This window comes from Centruroides vittatus, unplaced genomic scaffold (assembly GCF_030686945.1).
Source record: "Centruroides vittatus isolate TY-2023 unplaced genomic scaffold, ASM3068694v2 contig_359, whole genome shotgun sequence".
Taxonomy (NCBI): Eukaryota; Metazoa; Arthropoda; class Arachnida; order Scorpiones; family Buthidae; genus Centruroides; species Centruroides vittatus.
In genome coordinates, this window is record NW_027122182.1 from 1746059 (window position 1) to 1769217 (window position 23159).

Here is a 23159-nt window from a genome sequence, read left to right on the forward strand (position 1 = left end):
AAATAAAAAAAATGTAAAATACAAATAACAGCTTAATTATTTGGATAATAATTTTTTTTATATATTTCAATATCATCTGAAGAATGTCCTGAAACAGAACTCCAAACAGATATTATAAAAATGGTATGTTACATAAATAATCATGTAAATTATCTTACTTTTTTTATCATTAAATAAACTTAAACGTTGTTGTTTTAATTAATTAAAGCTGTTGACTATAACAGTTTCTTATTTTTTATTTGGCAAACTAAATTATAACTTAACTCCTAAATTAAATAAAGCTTAGGGTTCTACTTTACTAACACAATTAGCATTTTATGTTTAGGACAGGTTTAGAATAGAACAATTTTATTGTTATTGATTTAGAGCCAAGCCGCAGTATAAATTAACCTTTAAATAATTTTTATATATATTATTAACTTCTTTTTAAATTTTAAACAAAATTATACGGTATTCGATCATTTTTCTACATTCAAAAATTAAAAATGTTCTTCAGTCGTCGCGCCTTTTGAAGTATTATCCTCCGACTTTCGTATGGGCATCACAAAAAGACGCAATTTTATATAGTTATTTGCATAAGAACCAAATAGTTAATCATTTCAGTCACAGTGGATTTACTACCAAGGTCAGTTTAAAACTGTTATCATTGATATTAATATATGCAAATGAAATCTTACAGAAAAGGTATTTTTAAAATTTTAAGGCTTCTTTATCTTCGGTCATTCGTAACGTCAAGTGGACTTGTGATATGGACCCAGACAAATTCTTTCCTCGTTGTTTTTGCTTAGCAAACCAAGTTGAAAGAGATGCTTTTATTGGTGAGAACGGCTTTAATTTTTAGAATTAAAGATGGAGTAATGTCGATTAGATATTCTATTCTTTGATTCTCTGCATAAATATAGTCTATATCAGTGGTTCCTGACCATTTTAGACTTAATGTACACTTTATTATTAAATAAACTGAACCAGTCAAAGGGTCAATCAAGGAGCTCTCTCTAATACTCTTTCTATGCTAATTTACTAATACAAACTTATGAAATGTCGTTAATACAATAACATTTTTAATTTTTTACAAATATTAAAATTTGTCCCTTTAATTTTTTTATTCATCTTGCGGCACACTTTGTGGTACACTAGTATACTATAACACGCCGTTTACGAACCACTGGTCTATACTATGTTATAACTCACTAATTATACAATTATTAATTTGACTAATTTTATTAATTCTTGTAATTTCACTAGACTAAATATCACTTTTATTAATTTTAATTACATAAATTTAAAAAATTGTATAAATTTACTTATTCAAAATTAACTTTCTACTTACTTATAATGCTTTTTAAAAAGAAAATTTCAGACTAACTGCTTGTTTTAATGTTGTAAAATGGTTAATAAAAAAAGCTACGGTGTGGCATTCCACAACAAATGATAAAGAATGCATTATGATACCGGAAAGAATCATAAAATTTGTATTAGTTCAATGTTTAGTTTTCCTGTCGACAAAAAATCACGACGATATCGAAGAAACGAATGAAGTACGTTCGTATAAGAAACTACAAAAATGAAATTTTTATAATTTATTTATACAGAATAATATATTAATTCATTTTCAGGATATAACATGTTCTGAGACTGACTGGAATTGGTTCTTAGAATGGACATATCACTTGAAAGAGTAAAATTTTTATATATATATAAAAAAAAATTAATTTAGAATCTTCTGAAAAATAAAAATGAAAAATAATTAATATTTCTTTAAATAGTGAAAATTACAAATTTTCTAAATGGAAAACATATTTACCAGAATTTCACAAAATAGCAGAAGCCATTCAGGAAATATGGCCGCAGTGGAATATTGACGGTTACCGTAATGTATGGATAATAAAACCAGCAGCCAAATCGCAAGGACAAGGTTGAGTGAAAATTTAAATAAATTATCACAAAAAAAAAAATAATAATAATAATAATTTATTCTAATTTTAATTTCTGTATGCGTATTTGTATAGGTATCAAAATCTCGGAAAATCTAAACGAAATTATGGGATTAGTGGGATCATACCGTGATAACCATTATGTCGTACAAAAATATATAGGCAAGTATAATTATAGGTTTAACTCTTGCTACATTTCATTTCTATGTTAATGCATGCAATTTCTTTAAAATTATTCTATCCAGAGCATCCCTTTCTGATAGGAGGAGTGAAATTTGATATTCGTCAATGGTTTCTTGTGACTGATTATAATCCATTAACAATGTGGATGTACTGCGACAGTTATTTAAGATTTTGTTCCATGCCGTTTACATTAGATCGTAAAGATGTGTAAGTATTTTTTAAAATAGTTTTAAACTTTAATTATTTAATCTAGAAGTATTTTAATCCTAATAATTATAGATAATAAGACTTTGTTAAAGATAGACAAGTAATCTACATTTAGGGTCTTCCGAAAGAATGCTACAATTTTAAGTTATTGTAATTATGTTAATTATTATTTGAGAATGTTGTAACATACATGTCAAAACATTGGAAAACTGTCCAAGTTTCACATTTTCTCATTACAATTTCTCAATAAGTGCCCCTGAAGTCACATGGCACGTGACAAAATTTCGTGTTGTGTCACATCCAACTGATATTTGAATTTTTCTTACACTTGCTAAAGCATCTGTTGTCACTTCTCCCGCAGCACTCACAATTCTACAGCTTCTGCATATTACTCATATTGCACAATGAGAGTAGCAAGGTTGAGGCAGAAGTTTTAAAAACACGAAAATGTGTACGTCGGACGTTCGGCGCCGCTTTCCTGTAAGTCTAGAAGTTTGACAATGGCATTTGGAATGTCGAGCATGATTCCACTGACTTTCCAAACACCATTGCCAAACTTCTAGGCTTACAGGAAAGCAGCGCTGAACGTCCGACCTACACGTTTTTGCATTTAAAACTTCAGCTTCAACCTCGCTAGTAATTCTAACTTTGTAAACTGTAGAACACAGAATGCCTTCTCTATTGCAGAGCCACCATTTTCATTTATAGCACTTACTAGAGGCAGTAGATAAGACTGCAGATGGGAGATAAAACTCAGACAGTTAATCTATCAATTGGTTAACAGTACATTGCATATTTCTCAGATAATAATTAACCTAATTACAGTAAATGATAGCATTCATTTTGGAAAACTCTATATATAATTCTTTTTCAAATAGAATTATTAAATAATACATATTTATTTAGATCAATTCACTTGTGTAACAATGCCATTCAATGTAATTATTTGCGTTCTGTTAATCGTCTTTCTACGCTGCCCGAGGGTAATATGATGACTAATGAAGAATTCAAAAAACTTCTTGCATCTCAAGGACATCCTGATGCTTGGAATAATACTATTTATCCTGGAATGAGATCTGCAATAATTTCAATCTTGCATGGATCACAAGAACAAATGGTTGGAAGAAAGGTAATATTTTCTTTCTCTAATTTGAATATCTACTTACATCATATATTCCAGATATGTATTATTTATAATTTTCAGAATTGTTTTGAGCTTTATGGTGCAGATTTTATGATAGATGAACAACTTCATCCATGGTTAATTGAAATTAATGCGAGTCCTTGTCTTGCTCCTTCGACACCGGTAACTAGACTGCTTTGTGCTAATGTGATTGATGACACATTAAAAGGTGAGTTAATTAAAAATCTAAAAATATTTTATGTAGAAAAATTAATGCATTATATATTTTTTTAGTTGTCCTCGACAGACGTATCAATGATAAGTGCGGTATTGGCCATTTTGAACTGGGTTATCAAGTCGATGTTATACCATGGACTGAATTCAGTGATAGAACATTAGTTCTAACTGGAAAGAAGATAGAAAAACCCATCAGAAACACAACCGAGCTCTCAATATCAAGTAATCTGATGACAAATAAAAGCTCTTTAAAAGAAGGAACATCAAAATTCGAAGAAGTATATTGTGCAAAATTAATACCGTGGTGTGCATCAAACCTTTATAGAAACATACAAAATTATAAATTCAAAAGTTCCTGTGTGGATAAGATTGTGAACGACATCAAAAACTGTAAAATGTACAACTATTATTCAGTTTGTAATGGTTCTATACCTGCGAAAACACATTACATTGTCCCTCAACATCTTGGCAATTCAAAAAATAAAAATAAATCTTTTACAATTTTTGAGAAGGCTAATATAAGAACAGTTAGTGATGACAGGAAACATATGAAACAGAACAATATTGACAAATTATTCGAGTCAGAAACTAATTCAAAAGAAGGAAGTATAAAGAAGATAATCAGACAAGAGAAATTAAAGACCGAGGAAAGCAAAGTGCTTACAGAAAATTCAGAACGTCTGAATTTATGCCAAGCAACATCAAAGACTAAATCTACAGAGAAAGTACAGAAAATGCTTCCAAAAATTAATACATTATCACAGTTTCAATTTACAAAAAGTATACAAAGTAAAGAAATGAATATAGTGAAAAGGAAGAAAAATCTTTCTAACATATTAAATGAATTTAAATATTCAAAAAGTTATAGATCTTTGATTGATGGCTGGAGCAAACCAACTCCACAAGACATAAATAAAACAACTTCTGTAGAAAGAAAACTTAGTTTATTATTAAAACGTATTAAAGAAAAAAATAAATTTCTAAATGACGATTCGGATACTAAAAATAAGGATATCGAAAGACCATTAAATCCGCAGAAATTCTCTTTAAAACAAACCAAACCGATTCCTCCAATTCCCACTAAAAAATCGATCAAAAACAGGTAATGTTTAAACTTAGAAGATAAGCGAGAACAATTTTTTTACATCATGAAATACGAATAATTAATAATTATCAATGAAAATATTTGTACAGATAATTAATTAAATTTTTTTAAATTTCTGGTTTTTATTTCTTTAAATATGACTGACCTATCAAAAGAAAGTAATTTTAAGAACTGTAGATAAGTAACAACTTCTATATACACGGTCAATTGATTTCACTAACTCTCTGTCTATTAATTGCAATTAATTCTCAATATTTTCAAAATGTAAAAACGTAATTCTTTTACCTTTATGTTTAGTAGAAATGGCTTTGAAAAATATCGAAATTGGCAATCGGTTGCAATTTAGCTCTTTGTTCGTGGTTATCATTCGGCACTCTATCACTCCAAAAAACAGTAAAAGCTAGTTATAGTATATTTTATACACTTTTTGCTTCTGAAAAAAATAGATATTTTATTTTTAATGCTTTCAGATTATTCATAAGATGAACAAATGACTTTACTTGTGAGGAGTAGACTAGGCTTTGTGATGCCCGACAGACTCATCACACGCCATAGGTTTATTTAGTTTTGAATGTCATTACACTGGAATCCCGAGTAAATAAATGATCTACTTAAATGTTTTTCGTGAATCTTAGGAGGGTAATAATAGGCACAGCTGGTTCACAACATTGCTAAATTTACTCCTCACGAGTAAATTTTTTGTTTACCTGGAATAAATCAAATACATTATTATGTTTTCATGATTAAAATCATAGGATATAGCTGGATTCTTATAAGGCTACAATATGGCTAATTATTAAGTGTTACTTTTTAATCATCAGAAATAAATAAATTTAATTTAGAATATCCTAAAAAACAAGATGATGGCTTAACTGCCTATCACTAGTCCATAGTGCTGAGTATCTTAATAATTAATTAGCCATATTGTAGCTTGATAAGAATCTGATTGTATCATTTGATTATTAAGGCTGATTGTAATGTCATTATCTTCAATTGAATTTGTTAATTTTCTACAGTTTTAAAAATTGATGAATTCTATTTTCAAAATTCTTTACTGTTCCCATAGAAAAAGCATTACACTTTTAACGCCATCTACTAGTGTTTGCATGCACAACCAAAGAGGTTACAATCGGCCTTAACACATATCAGGTCTGGTTTTATAAGTAATTATATATTCTCATGACAATTTATGTGGATATTTTATTAATTATTATTAATATAAATGAAACAAAATATCAAAATATTAAAAAAACAATATTGGTTTTATTTTTATAATATGAAAATACATTATGAAATAGAAGAACTATCACATGCTGTATATAAAAAGCAAACAATGCTAAATAATTTATGAGAAAAATATGCTTGTATATATATAACTTTACAATATGAGATTTAAGTAATTTTATTTTTAGTATTTCAATACTGTAAGGTACTCATTATATTAATATTTTATGACAAAAATAATTTTTAACATAAGTCACTTCTTATATCACAGACTATTATAGATATAATAATATTTTTTATGTATAAATATTAACAATGGACCTCAATTTACTAAATAAATTTTTTAGAATGTTTTAAGCTGTATAAATTTGTACGGATTTAAATAAATAGTGCCGCATTTTATGGCATAAGAGACGGAACTTTTATCCAGAAAAAATACCCAAAAATCACTGTGTCTTATATGTCAAGTTGTGATCTCCCATTGATTAATGAATTCCCCAGAATACCTTCAATAGGAGACAGATAAATACCTATATATTCTTCACCAAAAGGAAGTCAGACATGTATGCCGTAAAATATGGTACTTTAAAATAAGAATATTTTAAAAGGTGAATAAAATTTCATTGCCTATAAGCAAAATTTTTAAAGTTCATTATGCATATAGTTATTAGAAGGGTTTGGTTGTTTCTGTATTAATTTGTAACTTTCGTGATTTCGAACGTGATCGACCGCAACGTTCACCAGACGCAGAAATTCCTCCACGTCGAAAGCGTAATTTGTAAATTTTGCATGAGCTCCCAAAGTCGGATGATGACCCTACAAAATGGAACATATATTGCAATATATAATTTTTAAAAGTATATATTACATATATCTAAATTAAATTAAACAAACCTCATCTTCTGGATATAATAATTTCATTTTTTCCCAAGTTATGTATTTTAATCCTCGCAGACGAGCCAAGTCCAAGTAGCAATTTTTATCGTCGCAATGATATCTAAAATACAAATACCGGCCATTTATATTTTTCAAAAGAAATTCTTAAATTAATTTGAATGTACGTTAGATATCAACACATTTTTATGTATTACATTTATAGCATTGCTTGTGTATTTTGCATTTTAAAATCATTGTTAAGTGAATATTGGTAATAACGGTAAAAAATCCAGGATGAATTTACAATTAGAAGTTCTATATAATAGAAGAAACACTCTAAAAAACATATGGCAGACGCAAGACCTTAAACGTAGACCCTCAACTCTGGACTTTGTTGCCTTCCGAAGATGCTCTTTTATTTTACTTTTTTAGTGTTTCTTTTATTATGCAAAACTTAACCGAGATATATTCTAATTTATTAACAATGTAAACAAGTACAATATAATAAATTTTAACAGATTAAGAAGATTTTATCTATCTTATATTAACATCTAAGCTTTGTTAATGTATCATAATGTACTTAATCTTAATCATAATGCCATAAATTTTGATGTTCATATTCTTACTATTTAAGAAAAAACTTAAAAAATATCTTTCTTTAATTTTATTGATTTTTCAGATTTATTACAATATAATCATAGGCTGTATGAAAATTCATGTAAACAGTGAATACATAAATATATAACCTCTAATTATACCACAAGGGAAAGAGTTGGTTATACTATATGGAGGTATGGCTATACTATACTTCCGCTACATCCCTATGTTAATATAATAAATTATTTTGAAAACAAATAAATCTTCAGATCAATTAATAGAAAAATTCAAATGACAATTGGACCATTTATTTTGAAAGTGGTACAAGTCCATTTTTGGAAAAATTGAGAAATCCCACAATTCATGTGTAATTTAGCGTGAACCTTTTATTTATAAACAATTCACACTTAGTATTTTAAAATAATTTTATGCTTTGATCAATTAAAAATTCATCAGTAAATGACATTGCATAACCATTGATTATGAAAGTGGTGTAAGTCCATTTTCTGAAGTTTAATGGGTTGTCCATAAATTACATCTGCATTTTTTCTTGAAATTTTTACTCTCTCCCCTCTTGTCTCAGTTTCTGTAACCCTTTCCTTCTTTGGAGGTCCAACAAAACTCGATATTCGTTAAAACCTTCATCACTTTATGAATGATAGATACCATAAGTAGAAACAAAACAAACAAGAAGTTCTGAAATAAATATAATAAAATACACAAACTGTATAAAATTTAATGATATAAATAGACATCCACTAACACTTAACCCCTCCTGACTTGTCTTAACCCTCTCCTCCCTTCCAGTATGGATATCATTTATGGACAGCACCTTATAAGAGAGGAGTAAAACTGTCAATTTTACCAACAAAAGCACAATTCGATAAAATGGAAATAGATGGAATAAAAAAAATCCGCGTAACGAGCCTAAATAAAAAGCAGTGTTGTAACGATAAACTTATCATAAAATAGTTTAACGATAAGTAAATATTTTTAATGTTGAGAATAAACCACACTATTTTCTTTCTTGTTATTATTTATAAACAAAATCAGAATAAAACACAATGTATTTCAAGTGAAATTGAATTTTACGTAATTGAAATTTAAAGACTTTTACAGTTCAATAATTATGAAAGTAATGTAGGTACAGTAGACCCCCCTATAACACGGTAGATACGTTCCGTGTTATATGAATCCGTGTTGTACGAGTCACTTAAATACATGAGCCAATCACTGCCCGGCACACGAGCTGTGATTGGCTCATGTATTTAAGTGACTTGTACAACACGGATTCATATAACACGGAACGTATCTACCGTGTTATAGGGGGGTCTACTGTACTACTGTACATTTATGACCCAGAAAAAATATATTGGTTTAGTTAAATTCACGTAGAAGTCTTTATGTAATCAACTTATATATTTCTAAAGTTATAGAAACATTGTCAAACTTAGTACACTTTATTTATATTTTGGAATTGACTAAAATGCAAACCTTTACATACATTTTTTGTTCTTTCTGTCCCACAGGCACTGAAAAAAACTTTTTCATACTAGACCCATAATGGGGATTACCAGATGGTAAGGGATGGGTCCGACATTTTTGGAGGAGAGACCACTACTGAAAACTTATGGGACTTTTTGACCACCCAGATTAGTTCCTGGAGTCCTAGAGTAGTGGTAAACTGATATTTTAATCATCTTGACTCAATTTGCAAAGATACTAGAATTAATTATTCGAACTTTGTTTAGAGATTTATTTTTAATTTTTCATTCTTTCCAATGCATTTTAAAGTTTAAAATTTTATTTTACTAGAATTTAATGTTTCTGTCTCTGAAAAATGTTACAAAACTCAAAAGTATTAGAGTTGAAAAGAGCATATTTATTTATTTTTTAAACTCCAACAGAAACAGATGTTTTATTCATTCATGATTGTTAACAATCAATAGCTAGTCTGATTGTAATTTCTTGATGCCAATATGGGATGGAGAACTGCAGATGATAAATGGAGGCCCTCTCTTATTAAAATTCCGTTAAGAAATATAGATGTGCATTGTTAAAATTTTTTAGTGCTCATAGATTTATAATAAAACTTATCACATTATAATGCATGGAATGTTAATTTCTTTATTTCACGATTTAATTTTACGTTATTTCTGAAATCACAAATTTTGAAACGGAGTATTTGTAATCCAACATATTTTAAAGTTTTACTGTTTATTACGTGTAATAATATGATCAATGGGTTGATTTTCATGCCAAATACTGTATAATAAAATAGAGAAAACACTGAAATCGGCGTTATATGTGTGTTTTCTTATCGCAACCTATAGTTTTCAACGCACCTATAGTTGTCGTCGTCAGGCGAATACGGTAATTTACTAAAAATAAACGGAAATAATCCGATGAAGAACAGAACTCTTATAATTCAAATTAAAACTTTTGTCAAAACCGTTAAGAACACGTAACGACGACAACTATAGGTTTGTCGAAAGTACTTGTGATAAGAAAATGTACATATAACACCGATCTCAGTGTTTTCTCCATTTTATTATTGTGTAATAATATAGATAATTTTAATAAAAATTCTATTATTGTTCAAATATAAATACTTATATTAATAAGAACATTATAAATACAGGGGTGATTCAACTTTCTATCTGGAATTCCAGTAATGGCAATGGAACTGTGTATGTTATATAGTTCCAATTTATGTTTTTTTTCCCCCCCTAGGTACTTCCATCATTTTGGGCTGGCTCTATTTAGATGAAAATGATGTAAATCATTTTCACTTAAATATGGACCAGTTTCCTGTAGAGAGTTCTTCCAGGAGGGGAGATTGCCCATGTGTTGCATTGCTGTATCTCACCAATCCTGAACAATTTGTATCATCTGCATATTTGAAAGAAAATTATCCTTAAAATTAAATTATATTACTTAGATATAGTCAATTTACAAATACTTTTTTAGTTTACAGAGTTCCTCAAAGAGGTTTAAAGAACCAGTGTTAAGTTTCAGATGAATTTTCAATATAGATTGCTTCAAAAAAAAAAGTGTTAACATTAATATGGAAGTAACTTGTTATGCCAGATGTGTAGTAGCTGGTTATCCTCTGCATCAGCTCATGATTCTTCATCATGAGCTGATTATGACAGTCTCAAAAAAGTAATGTCTTACTACTACTACTACTATTGCAGCAGACTGCACTTTCTCAACATTAATGTTATCATGTTTTTTTGAAGTAACCTGTAAAATTGATGAATTTTCAACTTCATAATAAATTAAAATGCTTACAAAATATATTAAAATAAAGTATAATAAATTATATAAGGACATAATATTCTCAACACATTTTTCTCTAGATATTAAACTTAAACAAAAAAGCTATTTTCCAATTAATTTGTCCGAGGAGAGAATAAACTTGTCGCCTGTATATAATTTATTCTAGGAAATGTTTGCTCATTACCAAGTCAAGCAACGAAATATTATTTCTCCAGAGAGTCTAAAGTCCTTTCTTCCTTATAGTTAATTACTTTTCTTTCAATATTAATGTTATTAATTTCAATTCATTGGATAAATTTATATAATAAATATACAACTAATGAAGTGCTTAAATTTTATCTTTTATATTAATTTTATTTTCTTATATGCATACATAAACATTAAATAAATTCATACACATAAACCTCATCATAAAATAAAGAAACAAATAAATTTCATAAAATCGACGAAAATTAAAAAATGTATAACTCTTTATTAATATTGAATAAATATTCAAGTTTATAGAATTTGCCATTAAAAAGATAGGGTTATATTTATCCTATTTCCATTTGTACAAAATTTTATTCTAATTATGTATAAAACAAACCTAAAATTTGTTAATATGCAAACGATATATCTGGAATCTTACCACAAAGGTGACTAATTAATTATTAAGATATTAAGCAATTTTGACCAGAAATAGTGGTTAAGCCGCAATGTTAAATTTAAAGATTAGAAATAAATAAACTTAATTTTAAAATATTCTGAAAGAAAAGATTGGACCAGACTGGGACGTGCAGATGTGTTAACAGTTACGGCAACTCAAAACCCAATTTAATTGATTAACACCAAACAATATGCCGAAGTATAGGACTTTTTTGGGTTACGTTAACTGTTAGTTACTAATTAATTGGTAGAAGCTGCGGGTTCAAATTCCATTTTGGCCCTTCCATACATTTCTAAATTAAAAATTAATTTATTATAATTATTACAATGAATAAGAAATGGCAGCATATCCACCTATCTCTAGTCAAATTAATTAGTACCTAATCATTAATGTAGATTATTATTTGGCATTAATGGCAGATTATTTGGCATTTATCAATTACACTACTTAGACCTTTGATTCTTAATTTGTATAAATACAATTCTGTTAAATTTTGGCATTTTCTATGATTATTTTCAAGTCAATATAATATTAGAAATATAAATCATGTTTCTTTTTACTTTCAACAAATAACAAATATGTTACAGAGCAAAATCTTAAATGCTACAAAGTGAAACATTTTGCATTATCATATGTAATACTGTAAGCAATGATTATACAAGAATGTTAATCTATAAGATTCTATTAACCACTCAGCAGTGAGGGACGTTTATATACGTCAAGGGCAATCGTGTGGCAGTGGTGAGGGACGTATATACGTACATTAAATTCTTTTGGAGGTATCACCAAAAACTAGCCTAAAAATATCATGAAAAAAGTTCACATAAAAAATGAATTATGTAACAATAAAAAAAGACATTTCTTTACTAGACATAACTGTTTACAAAATCTTTTTCCGAAACGGTAATGAGAAAAAAACGTGTAAAAAAATACTTTAAAAATTTACCGCATTTATTCTCCACTACCTCGGGGTAGCACCATACCTGAAAGGTTGAAAGGTTAAATATATATATATATAGATATATCTCGATTTCTTTCTGTTCTTACAATTTCTATCTACACACTTATAACATTACAGTAAGGGGCTGTCCATAAATGACGTCCGTAGATTTAATCGTCCACGGGAGCAGTAGCCTCCACTTTGAAAACCACTGCTCTATACAAATAATTATTTTTACATTAAACTTAAAAATATGGAATCAAATACTTTTGGACAAATAATTCATAACAAATATTTTAAGAAGTAAACATAACAACAATTATTAACCACTTGATCATCTGCCCATCTTGTTTTCTCCATTTTAGATATGCTTTCGAGTTCATATATTAATATTCAATATAAATAAATATAATTGTTCCGTCTAAATATTTTTTTACCTTATTTAAAAGCCCTTGTTAGGTGTTGTGTCTTTCCATTTCAGAATAAACCAAATTCTCTGAATGCTTTAAAATGAAATTTTTGAAAATATTGATCTTCACAATCAAATCATGCATCATCAAGCAAACAAGTGGTTGCATTTTCTTTTAATTTGTTTTAATTCCTTTTTTAATGGTATATTTCCACTCTGTTAGAAAAGTTTCCATATCTCTGACATTTATGCATTCATTTCTAACCTTGTGTTTAAATATCTCAATTTTTTCTTTATCACTGTTGTGGGGAGTGGCCTTCTTTTATGATTTTGGATTCCTCCTGTTGCACTGTTGTTTTCTGTATATTAGTGATTGTCACTTGCACTGTGTTGTCTTTACCTTTCCTGATGTCATATTAGTATTCTTTAATTCTGGTCCCAAAATTCCTCCTGCTTACCCTAACATATGCTTTTTTTAGGTCCAGCTCTTCATTGACTAATGGGATCCTATGTACTACTGCCTTAAGTTCATCTGAGGATAGGTCCTTGCTATTTCCAAGCATACTACCTGTTTGGGCCCTTCTTTAGATCATTGTGGTATTCTTCCATTTGGCTACTTCCTCCATAATTCGTCTGACACACCTTTGGAACATGAATTTTGTGTGATGTCCTCCTTTCTTTCATCTGTGATTTTAAGTTTGTAGTGTCCTCTTATTAGCAGAGTGATCCATTTGTTTTAATAGCTCAACCCTTTAATCTTGTCTATTTCCAAATCTTTGTCTATCAAACTTGTGCTGTATATGCGAGCTCACCCCCATAGTGATTTGCTCCTTTTCTAGAGTTATGTCTATGTCTAGGAAATGATCCCCAGTTTCTTTTCTGCTCAAGATTTAATTTTAACCTTTCATCATTGTCATTAAACTTTTTCAAGAAGCTTGCAATTTTATTTTCTTTTCTCCAAACAATTAGAATGTCATCTACATATCTTTTACACATTAGGAGATCTGCTTTAAACTCTGGTATTATTCGATGTTCTTTTTTTCTCACCACTAAATCACATAGCAGGCCTGACATTAGACTTTCCATGGGTATGCCCTTTAGTTGTTTCTAAATTCAGCCATTGAAGATGAAATAGTAGTAACATATTAGGTCAGCCAACTCAATATGATCCTCTTGATATTTATCAGGTTCTGGAATTTGTTGGTATAAGAAATCTACGAGTGGTTCAAAACATGGTATAGCTTGATAGAAGGTAATGAATCATGTAATAGAAACTGGACAGTTTCTGAATACATTAAAGCAGAAATTATAATTTAGTGAATTACACATTAGCCATGATAAATTTGTCAAATCCCAACATTATATTGAAAAACCCCGTATTGATGTTGTATGTAGAAACTAACAGAAGTGAATTTTAGATATGTTTTGTGTTTTGTAACTTTAATTTTGTTTATGATCTGTATAATTTTTGTTATTGTCTTTATAAATATTATTAAGCTCCCTTATAACAGGGCATAATTCCTTAGTACCTCGTCAATAAAGATTCTGTTTTATTTGATTTATATAAATTATATATTAATCAATCACATTATATAAAAAGTTTTAAATAATAATATTATCAAACAAAATGTTTAAATATAAAAATATGAATAAAATGTATTTTATATTGTATTAAAATAAAATATTTTCTATAAATTTAAGTTATGCAAATAATATTTCCGTACATTCCATACATTATTTTATTAGTGATTCTAAATTAAAATATTTTTAATCAAACAGAATTAAATATTAAAATATTTTTAAAATAATAATAATGTTCTTTTAATACTCAGGTTAAGTATAATTCAATATGAAAAAACTTAATATTCTTAAATTATAATATATAACTGGCCAAATGGCCAAGGCAGTTAAGATGTCAGGTAGTGCTCTGAGGGATTCAAGATCAAATCTGGGTGTCAAAAATCTCCAGAAAAGTTTTTGGGAATCGTATGTCCTATATATGTTGGCCATGTCCCTCACCACACCCAGCTGGTCTATTGTAGGCCTGGAAAATTAATGATAAGCCTGTAAAAGGACCCTCTTAATGTCTACAGAATAAAAAAAAAATTGTAATAATTGAATTGTAAATGTCCTATGCACTTGCCTAAAATTATATTATATTATAAATGCTTAAAATATAAAATGTTAAGCATTTTTGTATCTCAATTTAGTATATGTAAATATGTTAAATCATACATTAAATATAGTTATCATCAATAAAATAATATATGAAATTTGCTAAAAATACAGTAAAGTATTATTTGCATTTAATTAATTTTCCACTTTAACATTACAGTGATACAACGATATATTTTATTTCTATTTTATATTTAATATCTTGTTTGATTTATAATAATATATATATATGTGAGCCTATAATTAAAATAATATGTTTATTTATAAGCATTATAATTATTCAGAGTTTAAATGAGTGAAATCGTGTTATTTAACACAACTTATAACCAGAAAGACTACCGTATAATTAATAACTTGAGATTGCTTGGAAGAAAGCCATGTAATCTTTTTCTTTAACCTTGATATGATATAACTTTTAATTAAACTATACAATAAAAATTATTCAATGTATAAAATATGTGTAAAATCTAGAACAGTAAGAAAAAATTTCAAGATAGATATCATATAAATTCTCAAGTGCAGCTGTTAGTTTCATCAGCTCACATTTAATTGATCCGACAAGCATCGAAGAGTTAATAATACTACATATAAACAAAATAGGAAAAATTTTCAAGCAAAGAAATTTATTGTAGAAAAGTCTCATTCTAGAATTAAATAAAAATCAACTTAACATCTTAAATTTTTTATACATAAAAAATGTATACAATGTATTTCAAGTTATCTGAGAAAAAAATTTTTTAAAACAAACATGTATGATTAATATATTTCAGCTTTGAAAACCCTTCTCTTTCTATTAATAGATTCAGTTTAATAAAAGCTGTTTACCAAATCAATTAAATGCAAAAATAAAAAATTAGAAGAGACAGAAGAAACTACTTGATATGGCACTTCTCTCTATTAGGTCGGATATACTGGATGATCATAATTAAATTATTCCTATTCAATATTGTTGAAAGACATGTTTAACAAAAATGCAACCAAATCTGTATGGTGGGATCTCAAGTTGACACATTTCCATAACAAAAAAATTCCAAAACTCATCACTTTTGGCACTGCAACTAATGAAAGAGCAGTTTCCTTTAAATAAGTACTTTTGGATATAAAAGTAGCCTTAACTATTGAATGTCATTCTTAACAATTGCAATGCTATCGCTTTGCCAAAATGTGCATATCTTGTAAAGCTGTTTTATGAAAACAATGGCAATGATGAAGAGCAGCATTTGAGGAATTTTACTGTCCTAAGAATTTATGCCAAGGACAATGGTTTGTCACTCTAAGCTCTCAGAGAAAGATCACTCAATTTGGGAAAACTTGATGCATGGGAGTTCAACCTGGTTGAGGGCATAAACCTATCACTACACAAATCATTGAATATGTTACCATAGTCGTTAAAAACAGTCAATAAATAGTGTTACAGGACCCAGTGGCACATGTTCAGGGTTACCGCAGCCAGGTGTAGTGAGAAAATTAATACATTGTTATCCATTCATATAAAATCAACAATAACCAACATTTACTTGGACCAACAGGGAAACCCAACCAACCTTTGCATTGATCTTCCTTGGCAGAATGTAAGTGGTTGTATTGTGGCTTGGATGATCCTGTGGAGCAACAAGGCACATTTTCATCTCAATGAACATCCATAGCTGTCACATTTGGACTAAGGAAAATCCTCATGTTTTCTAACAGACTCCATTGCACTTGCTTAAAGTAACAGACTAGTGGATTCCCTGCCATATTTACCCTTGGATCATTTTTATTTGAAGCTAGTCCTAACAAGCTCATGACATGCTCTGTGATGGCTTAGAGATAAGAGATTCTCAACACTTTTGTTGTACTCCAACTGCAACAGCAATAATGTCTTGAGTCAACCACTTTCATGCATGATCGAGCACCTCCATATATCATAACTGTATACTGCAGTTTCTGTGACAATATTTAACCAATAAAAGTAATTAGTCAGGCATTTCCTACTGCTTGGCTACCTTGTTCTCAAGATCTTAATCCATGTGATTTTTCGTTATAGACACACTTAAAATAGTTTATTAAAGACATGTTGCAAATTTGGCAGCCTTGAAAAACATCATCATACTGTATGTAAGTACAATGTATATGAGAAACATCAAGGAAATCAATTGCAATTGGCTGCTGAACTAATGTTCATTGCATTCAGGTTTTATGTCTTTAAAATTTGGTTCACATCAAGCAATATCTCTGCCACACTAAGGTCTCCATAAAGAATCTATCCTGTACAAATAAAATGTTTGTTGTTTACAGTTTACAGCCAAAAGTGCTGTGGTGGTGAGTTAATTTTTTCTGTGATATTAAAAATTTGTAGAAAATTAAATAATTCAGTTTTCAAAATTCTGAACTGTATGTTAATAAAAGAATTAATTAGGGTACTAATGCAAAAATTGTTTGGTTCTATCTACTTCCATTTTCAAGAATCTTTGAGAAAGCATTAAATTTTCTATATAATCTGCTGGAGATCGCATGCTTAACCAAATAGGTTACAATTCGCCTTAAAAGCAAAATACTTCTATAAAAAACTTAATTTAATTAATTCATAAATGATCAAGTAGCATTTATTACTTTAAATGATGTTCACTAGCCTCGGCAATAAAGCCTGCATTACAATAATTTTTTCTAAAATTAGTTTTTATCAAATTAATAATAAATTATTATTTCAAGACATGACATTAAAATATACATACATTTCAAAAACAACTGCCCAATCAGGTTGAAATAACATATGAGTCAATCCTGCTCCATGAATCCCAATTAAAATATCAGTATTATGACTGATCTAATAAGAAAAAAATTAAAATTTTAAAAAATTTTGTAATATTTTTAAGTTAATTAGAACACAGAAGTAAAGAAAATAATATTAAATCTCTCACCTGTAGTTGTTGAATGAATGGAGTATGTCGAGTATAAGATTCTTTTCGAACAATAAGGTTAGGATTCTTCTTTAAGGCAGTAATTAACTAAATTAAATTTAAATTATAAATATAAATAAAGAAAAATTATATCACAAAATATATTCTAAATCAGATATATAATGAAATATTTATCATATTCTTTTAAAAATAGAAAGTATACCAAATTAAATATATCTTATATATTGTTTCATATTAGTCTTAGATTAATTAGTTGTACTTTATTAAACTGCAACAAAAATTTATAATGAAAAAATTGATCTTAAAACTGATTGGAATAATTATTTATGATTTATTCTGTACAGTCAAACCTGTTTTTATGCAATGGATAGGGACCGCATAAAAAAAAAAAAATCCCACAAAACTTTACGGATGGCTATAAAAAATAGTTTTCGCAACACAATTAAAAAGATATGTTTTTTAAGGGGTCAATAGGAACCGCATAAAAAAAGTCTCACATAGAAAATAACTCGTTTTAAAATCATAGTCTCTCTAAGGAAATTACCTTCCTCTTTGCTTTGTCTTTGCCCTTATTCATTTTCAGGGATTATGTCTAAACATAAAATAAAAATCCTAAAATTTTATATCTAAATAGAAAAAATAATACAGTACATTTACGCTTTGAAATGAATCTTATCTTAATGGTCCAGGAATGTGAAAACACTTTGAAGGTTTAATTAACGTAATTAAAACAGACGTAGAATTTATTGACAACAGATGTCAGCACTTGACTGCATCGTCTTGTCTATCGTCTGTTTTACATATTTTTGTCCAGGAGGTGTTTTGTTGACTTAAAAAATAAATTATTTCATTTTTCGCATATTCATGAAATAATATTGCTATAATAAGTTCATTTATGCTATAATAAGTTTATTTAGCTATAATAAGTCAACGTGAGACGATAAAACATATGAGACTAGTCGCCAACTATATCGCACAAATAAAAAATCGCACAAATAAAGACCGCATAAAAACAGGTTGGACTGTATTTATTTTAAACTAGAAAGAAACACAATTTTATATCAAAAATATTTGTTTAGAAGCAGGATCTTTAAATGAATTTTATTTTACTTTATATTTTATAAATTTAGTTATAAAATAATTTGTAATATTTCTTTGCAATACATCAAATAAAAATTTCAATAGAAATTAATCAAAGTAATTGTGTATTTCGTATTATCATATATATATATATATATAGTAGTTGCATGGGGAGTATTTGTCAATTGGTGGCTTCATTACTAATATTTTGTCTTTTATAGGTAAGAATTATTATTATTATTATTTGTTGTTTTTATTTATACTGGCAAATGCTCCCAAATTTAATTTAAATTTAATTTAAGTGTAATTTAAATCTAATTTAATTAATGTTATTTCGTTCTAATTTTGTAATTTTTATGTTCATTTGTATTTAATACCAAGAGTTTTTGTATTTGTAAATGATTGTTTTTCTCTCCCCACATCGTAAAGTGTATCCAGTATGTTTAAATAATATTAAATTTTAAAAAATATATTTATTTATTTGCATTTTTATACAATAGTATTGATAACTAATAACATAACTTTGAATGGAAATGTGCAAAGATACCCCAAAAATCAGTTAATTGACATATATTTTAAATATGCTTATTTTTCACAACTGTTCCAAACTGGTTTTAACCATTCTTAATAAATTATAGAACAAAACATTTCATTCATATCACATTAATGTAAAATAAATGAAATATTATTAAATTAATTGAAAAGTCATTCATTATAAGTAATTAATTAAAGCTATGTATATACATTTCTTAATCTCAAAGGATTTTGAATGCATGTTCAATTATTAAACATAGTTTAATAATTAATTATATACAAAAATATACATCAAGCAAAACCTGACATCGTAAGCAAATACACCAACAACTGGCATAAATAATCAGGCTAAATTTTGGATATAAGATTGTAGATTAGAAATAAATTTGGCACTAGAGTTAGGCGTTAGATGCCATTAAGATTGATTAATTAATCTAAATTAATTAATTAAATATTATAATTATTAATTTTAATAAGAGATGGAGCCTAATGCCTAACTCTAGTGCCAAATTTATTTCTAATCTACAATCTTATATCCAAAATTTAGCCCGATTATTTACGGCAGTTGTTGGTGTATTTAATTATATACTATATATACACACATATCATATAAAATTATTTATAAGTCTTTCCAATTAATCCTAAGTGAGCTAAATAAAAAAAAAAAGTTTATAAGAACAGTTATTATTGTTAAAAATTAAATAAACTTACTTCATTTTCATTCAATATCTGTCTGTAAGCCGTTGCTCTTGACAATAACGTAATTCTAATTTTCTTTCCCTGATTTAAAATATATTTCTTTAAGTTATTTTATTTATTTATAAATTTTTAAATTAAAGTGTTAATATACTCACAGAATATTCATCTTGCTTAATATTTAATTTATGTAAAACGTGTTTCGAAAAAGCATGGAATAAACCACTTTTATAACAACCTGGTATCTATAAAATTCATTATATTTTCTAATTAACTCAAAAGAATGTGTAGAAAAATAAAAGTAATTAATAATAAATATTTTATTTTAATTTATATGTAATGAGTTTAGTATTCTGACGTTACATATATCATCTATTTTACTTTTTAACATAAATTTTTACAATATGAAAAATTGATTCATACCAAAGGCATGTTGTAATACATTCCAAAGATCATTCGAGGTAACAATGGGAATACAACATCTTTGAAACACACCTAAATTATTAAAAACAAATTAAATATCTCTTTTGTTCTTTAATATATTTATAATGTAATTCAATACTTTAAAAAAAGTAACATTATAAAAAAAACTTTTAAAAATTAAAATTTAATTATTTTTAACATATATACACTCACACATGCTTATAATTACTGATATTGTAAACAGTGTAATTCTTGACATTATTGTTTAGCCATTTCCCATTTCTATGGAAAATACATGACACAAGGAGACAACTTGGTTAATGTTACCTATGGTTCCAAAATGGCGGCTCGTCTCTGATTCAAGGAAACAGAAGAAAGAAAACAGTGGGGATGCATGTTCTACATAACCTAACCTAACCTATTCTAATAAATTACCATAATTATTACCAACCAAATTATTAGAATAGGTTATAACTATAGGTTAGAACGTGCATCCCCACTGTTTTCTTTCTTCTGTTTCCTTGAATCAGAGACGAGCCGCCATTTTGGAACCATAGGTAACTTTTACCAACAACTCTTAAAGAATTGCTTCCTAGTGTCATGTCTTTTTCCATAGATAAGAGAAAAAGAATAAACAATAATGTTGAAAATGACACTGTCTACAATTCAAGATCATCAACCATGACTTTTTCTGAATATTGTAATCAATTATTTAATGCTATCTAAATTAGCACATTGCAAAACATATAAGTTAAAATACTGTTAAAAAGTTTCACTTACAAAAATCAGAATTTTAGTTATAGTTAACATTTTCTTTAAGCAATTTTAATTATTTTTTCACTCTATCAATAATATGCAAGTATTATCAATCTTAACAAATGCTTTAAAAGTTAAATATTTATTGTTTTAAATATTATTTGTTTGCAGTACAGTAATCTAAATCGCTGGCAGCTTTTACTTCAATTATATGTTAGATGAATTATTATTAATTAACAAAAGTAATAATAATCATTAATAAATCTTTAACTTATATTTTTTATACTTGTTTTATAATCATCCTTTTAATGTCAGAGTAAACAAAACCAGAATTTCCACTAAATGTAGTGTCATTTACTTACCCTCACTTAATGCAATCTGTAAGGGCGAGTCCCAAAGTGATTACAATAAGTGTTTTCTATTGTATACTGTATATATATACATATATATATGAAGTTTAAAACAAAACAAAAATTTATATCTGAAAATGGATTAGTTACCCATTTTCAGATACAAATAATCTAAAAGATTAGAACATTGAATAGTGTTCTATGATCTAATCCATTATGTTTGAAAGTACTTATAAAAGTTTTTGTTATGTTTTAAACTCCATTAAAGCAATTATTTCAACTCATAAAGATCAGCATATTGACAAGTGATTACAAACATTTTGGACACTTTATATATGTATATACAAGATCATGCTGTCTGTTACAAAATTTACAATTTACAAAAATTATATTTCATCCATCAGATGAAAAAGCCCTAAAAAGAGTCACTCGATACAATTTTACCGTTAATAATGTAAAGTTGCCTGAGAAACTTGGTCATAAAACCTCTGCATTTTTTTATATTGTTGGTCATCCTTCCATTTCAGATTGGCTCAAGAAGTCACAATAAGCAAAAAAGTAATCTGTTTAATGACTTTCTATTTTGGCAATAAAAAATGTGTTTGGCAACTGTTATAAAATAGCCAAAGTGACCCTTGATATACAGGGTGTTTGGAAATTCCTGTTACAAACTTCTAGGACTTGTAGAGGGGAGTGAGTATGTAATATTTAGATTAGGAACCCATGTCCAGAAATGTACCGTTTCCATTCTACGACAGTTTCAATTCAGATGTTTAACTCTTCCACTTCTGCTGAGGGAAAGAGAAAAAATAAAAACAAACGTGCTTAAGTGATAAATGGATGTTTCGTTATGTTTCCTGTTGAATAGTTACCTAATAATTGCACTGCGTCACGGCTAATTCAAATTCCTTGTGCAGAAGTGGAAGAGTTAAACATCTGATTGAAACCGTCGTAGAATGGAAACGGTATGTTTCCTGACATGGGTTCCTAATCAAAATATTATGTACTCACACCCCTCTACAAGTTCTAGAAGTCTGTAATGGGAATTTCTGAACACCCTGTATAATGTGTTCCAATTTATCATCTTCCACAGCTGGATGGTTGAGGCAGTTAAGACATCAGTGTACCACTATGGGAACCTGGGATCAAATCCAGATGAAGAACACACCCCAGAAAATTTTTCTTGAATATCAGTAGGGCAGTTTCTCACCACTCATCCATTGTCTATTGTAAACATGGCCAAAATCCACAATGGATAAAGAAAAAACGCCCACTTAGTATCCTCAGGGCAGAAAGAGTTTAAAAACCTTTATCATCTTCAAAACTGATGCCCAGGTGATTAAAGTATTCCTTCCTCTTTAGGAAACCAATTTTCGATTCTGATTTGGATCCTTAGAAATTTTTCAGATGTTGGCCCAGAATTTCAGACCCTGCTCCTCACTATCACTAATTTGAAACAGTATAGTTGCAGTAATTATAATG

The 23159-nt window shown here is 28.1% G+C and overlaps 2 protein-coding genes across 2 annotated transcripts in view; one reads left to right on the top strand and one right to left on the bottom strand.

The window, feature by feature from the left end:
* The first annotated feature begins 74 nt into the window (after positions 1-74).
* Positions 75-4828, top strand: LOC136974916 (tubulin tyrosine ligase 3-like). Its single transcript, XM_067269914.1, has 11 exons — positions 75-123; positions 497-625; positions 704-818; positions 1351-1538; positions 1617-1678; positions 1767-1915; positions 2010-2096; positions 2180-2324; positions 3231-3453; positions 3529-3676; positions 3742-4828. The coding sequence occupies exons 1-11, from the start codon at positions 121-123 to the stop codon at positions 4788-4790; spliced, it is 2298 nt and encodes a 765-aa protein (XP_067126015.1). The 5' UTR covers positions 75-120; the 3' UTR covers positions 4791-4828.
* A 1714-nt stretch (positions 4829-6542) lies between these two features.
* Positions 6543-23159, bottom strand: part of Eogt (EGF-domain O-GlcNAc transferase) — a 29213-nt gene continuing 12596 nt past the window's right edge. The window contains exons 10-16 of the mRNA XM_067269916.1: positions 20572-20643; positions 20307-20393; positions 20164-20232; positions 17839-17925; positions 17653-17744; positions 6908-7010; positions 6543-6829 (exon numbers count right to left, since the gene is read on the bottom strand). Coding sequence (XP_067126017.1) covers positions 6656-6829; positions 6908-7010; positions 17653-17744; positions 17839-17925; positions 20164-20232; positions 20307-20393; positions 20572-20643 — 684 coding nt within the window. The 3' untranslated portion in view covers positions 6543-6655. The remainder of the gene's footprint in view (positions 6830-6907; positions 7011-17652; positions 17745-17838; positions 17926-20163; positions 20233-20306; positions 20394-20571; positions 20644-23159) is intronic.

Excerpts from the sequence above, each read along its gene's own strand:
- LOC136974916 (XM_067269914.1), top strand. Across the intron at positions 626-703 it reads ACAGTGGATTTACTACCAAG|GCTTCTTTATCTTCGGTCAT; the intron begins GTCAGTTTAAAA and ends TAAAATTTTAAG. Across the intron at positions 3,454-3,528 it reads AACAAATGGTTGGAAGAAAG|AATTGTTTTGAGCTTTATGG; the intron begins GTAATATTTTCT and ends TATAATTTTCAG.